Source organism: Monoraphidium neglectum (genome assembly GCF_000611645.1).
Source record: "Monoraphidium neglectum strain SAG 48.87 unplaced genomic scaffold scaffold03175, whole genome shotgun sequence".
Classification (NCBI taxonomy): Eukaryota; Viridiplantae; Chlorophyta; class Chlorophyceae; order Sphaeropleales; family Selenastraceae; genus Monoraphidium; species Monoraphidium neglectum.
The window spans coordinates 1-3,418 of record NW_014010453.1 but is presented as its reverse complement, the minus strand read 5'-3'; the positions used below and the strand labels follow the sequence as shown (position 1 = coordinate 3,418).

At 65.0% G+C, this 3,418-nt stretch overlaps 1 protein-coding gene across 1 annotated transcript; it reads left to right on the top strand.

Moving 5' to 3' along the window:
* Nucleotides 1-3,131, top strand: MNEG_12302 (lignostilbene-alpha,beta-dioxygenase; the record flags this gene model as incomplete). The annotated part of the gene is made up of 8 exons (XM_014039225.1): nt 1-64; nt 524-600; nt 722-835; nt 976-1,075; nt 1,378-1,478; nt 1,937-2,362; nt 2,572-2,758; nt 3,025-3,131. The coding sequence occupies 8 exons, from the start codon at nt 1-3 to the stop codon at nt 3,129-3,131; spliced, it is 1,176 nt and encodes a 391-aa protein (XP_013894679.1).
* Between the last annotated feature and the right edge of the window lie 287 nt (nt 3,132-3,418).

Below are 3,418 nucleotides of genomic sequence, written 5' to 3'. Positions count from 1 at the left end.
ATGGTTGCTGTATCATCCATGCGTGTTGGGGGGCCTGTGGCACCTCGCACGCTCGCAGCCACAGGTGATTTGGCAAGGGTTGAGCGCCGGTTGGTTTGCAAACTGTAGTGTACGCAGCAAATGTCGAAGTGCGACGGTCGACCTGGAGCACAGCGTGCCTGCGCGTTGCTGATGCTTCGTCACCCCCTGTGGCGCTTTGGATGGTATTGCAGGCGCACGGCCGGCGCCTAGGCGTTGCATAGCGCGTGCCAGCGCACAGGCGCCAGCAACGTTGGTCCTCCCTGAGCAGCAGACGGACCTGAAGCAGCCCTACCGCGTGACAGGTGTCTGGGGCGTGAAACACGGCGTGCTCCATACCCGCCCTGCTTGCCTGGCACTGCTGGATCAGTCAAACAGTGGAAAAAAGTTCTGGCGACAGCTCATGCATGCGGCTTGGGCACACCTTTGTGATTGGGTGGCAGCTCCCTCACCTCCATCTGCTCTGCCCACATGCGCCCCTCCAAACTTCAAACAACGTGAGCAGCCGAGACCATCAGCGACGTGCAGTCGCTGTACCAGTCGCTGCTGTACGAGTATGACTACGAGGTGGAGCAGGCCTGGGTGGGTGTGGGGCCAGGGACCGCGACACACACGTGCAGCACAGGCGTGTCGGTGTCAGGAAGGACTGCGTGTCAAAGCTTCAATGCAGTTGAAAGTTTCAATGCAGGCATGCCTCTGCCAGGGCAAAAGGGGCCCAGGGTTCAGCAGCGACGGGCGGCCGCAGCGATGGGCGGCGCTGCTGGAGGCGGGGCGCGGCTCTTTGTGGCTGGGCCGGCCGGGTGCAGGGAGGGCGCATGTGCGCTCTGGCGCACGTGGCAGGCGGCGCGGCCGCAGCGGACGCCGCCCTTTTCAACCGATGCGTTACATCATGCGCGCACAGGCAAAGTTGGGCCCACGTCCGGTTCAAACCGGTTGGTAACGCCCTCGCCGCTGCAGGTGGAAGGCACCATTCCCTCGGACCTGGTAGGAACATACGTGCGCAACGGCCCCGGCCTCCAAGTGAACAGCGGCAAGACAAAGCGCCACACGTTTGACGGTCAGCGGCTGGCAGGGCGCTGCTGCGCCTCCCGCGCGCAGCTCGCGCGTGGCAGCTGTCAAATAGGGGTTGCAAACAACGCGGTTTGGAGTGGGGGCCCCTGGCTCATGCTCGGCCGCCCTTTCAACCTGGCCGCCCCAGCAGCCGCCCGTCCGTCCGCTGTCACGCCGCCCTCATTTTGCAGAGCAGCAGCACACCCCTCCGTGCGCCCGGCCCGCCGCACCTCCCGCTCGTGAGCCACCTGTGCGCGGTCGCCCTTTGACCTGCGGCTTGCCCCCTTTCTCCGCCATCCATCTTGACAGGCGACGGCATGCTCCTGCAGTTCACATTCCCCGGGGGCGAGGGCGGCCGGGTGCGCTTTAAGAACAAGTTTGTGCGCACAAAGGGCTTTTTGGAGGAGCAGGTGGGTGCGTGGCTGGGTGACAGTCCACCCATGAGGAGGGATAGCTTGCTCGCGTGCGCACGTGCGTGCGTGTGTGCGTGCGTGCGTGTGTTCGTGCGTGCGTGTGTTCGTGCGAGCGTGTGTGCGTACATGCGTGTGTGCGTGCGTGTGTACGCGCATGCGTCCATGCGAGTGCATGGGTGCGCGCATGTGACTGCGTGCACTTTCGTACGCATCGCGAGCGCAAACGTGCGCTTGGTGCGCGAGTGTGGAAATGTAGCATAATGGAGGGCCGGGGAACGCAAATCCATCTGGTTTCACGGGGATGCTTATCAGTGAACGCCTGGCCGTTTCAATTTGTCGCGCAGGACCCCCTTTACAGCACACTGCCAGCATCTGGTGTGTTTGCTTGCCGCAGCTCTTACAGACGCACTGACACTCCTTCCCCCCCTCATCCCGCCTTGCCTCCCCCCCCCCAGGCCGCCGGCCGCCCCACCCTCCGCACCGCCTTCACCCGCGGCTCCGTTGATGGAAACCCCTTCTTCAACCCCTTCGACTTCAACCTCAAGAACTGCGCCAACACCGGCGTCCTCGCCTGGGCCGGGAAGCTTCTCGCCCTCTATGAGTCAGGCCTGCCCCACGAGCTCGACCCCAGGACCCTCGAAACAGTGGGGGAGAGCACTGTGGGCGGCCAGCTAGAGACGCCCGTCCTGGCCGCGCACTACCGCGTCGCCCCGCGGCGCGGCGGGGACGGCAACGGCGACGGCGGCGGCGTGCGCGACTGGGTCGCGTTCTCGGCCAACACGGGGCTGTCCGGGACGGAGCTGATATTCTACGAGTTCGAGGAGGGTTCCGGGAAGCTGCGGCACTCGCCCACGCGGGCGGTGCTGCCGGGCACACGGATGGTGCGTCCCCCACACTCCCCCGCCGCCCCCGTTGCCGCAGTGTTCTTTGCACGAGCTGCCGTTTTCGGCCTGATGTTTTGCACTCACGCGCCAGCCCGGTGCCGTCTGCCGTCAAATGGTGCTACCTTTGTCAAAATCGTCCTCGTCACACCTGACCCGCATCACGTTGACCGGTCCCCCAACCGCCGTCAACCGCCACCCACCTGCAGGCCCTCGTCCACGACATCGCGGTGACTCAGGATTACTACGTCGCCCACGTGGGCCCCCTGGAGTTCTCGGGCGCCAAGTTTGTCACCGAGTACTTCACGTCCCGCTGCTCCATCGCCGAGTGCCTGCAGTACACCCCCGACAAGCCCTCCAAGATATGGCTCGTCCCGCGGCCGACCGGCACGGCGGGTGGGCGGCCGGACGCGCGGGCGGGCGCGGGGCGTGTGCGAGCGGGGCGCCGTCTGTTTGCGCTTGTGATTGCTGGCTGGGGGCGGGGCGGCGCTGCAGACTTTGGGCCACGCTCGCGCCTTGCGCCCTGGTAACGGAAGGAGCCGCCAAACTCTGTTGAGGAAAGCCACGCCTCTCCCCTGCACTGCACGCTCCCACATTGATCTGTCACATTGTTCTTGAAACCGCACACATCAGCTTTTGAACCTTCTCCCTCCAATCCACAGCCGGCCAGGAGCCGCGCGTCATCGAGGCGCCGGCCACTTTCGTGTTCCACCACGCCAACGCCTTCCAGTCCACCACACAGGACGGCCGCCAGACGCTCACGCTGTGAGTGCCCTTGCCGGCCGCCGGCCGCGCACACGCCGGGCGCCGGCTCAGGGTGGGAGGTGGGGGAAGGGGGCGCGAGAAAACGCTGAGGATCTGGGGGTCCTGCCCTCTGGGCTCGTTTTGCAGGCTGCGGGGCCAATCCTGTTGGTCTTGGCGTTGCAGACTTTTCTGTACCTTTCACCAAGAATCCAAAAACAACTTTCTGCACATGGCTGTCGGAGCACCACACCAAAGCACCACCCTCCTCATGACCTCTTGCCTGCCCCTCTTTTCGCATGACCCCCTTACCCC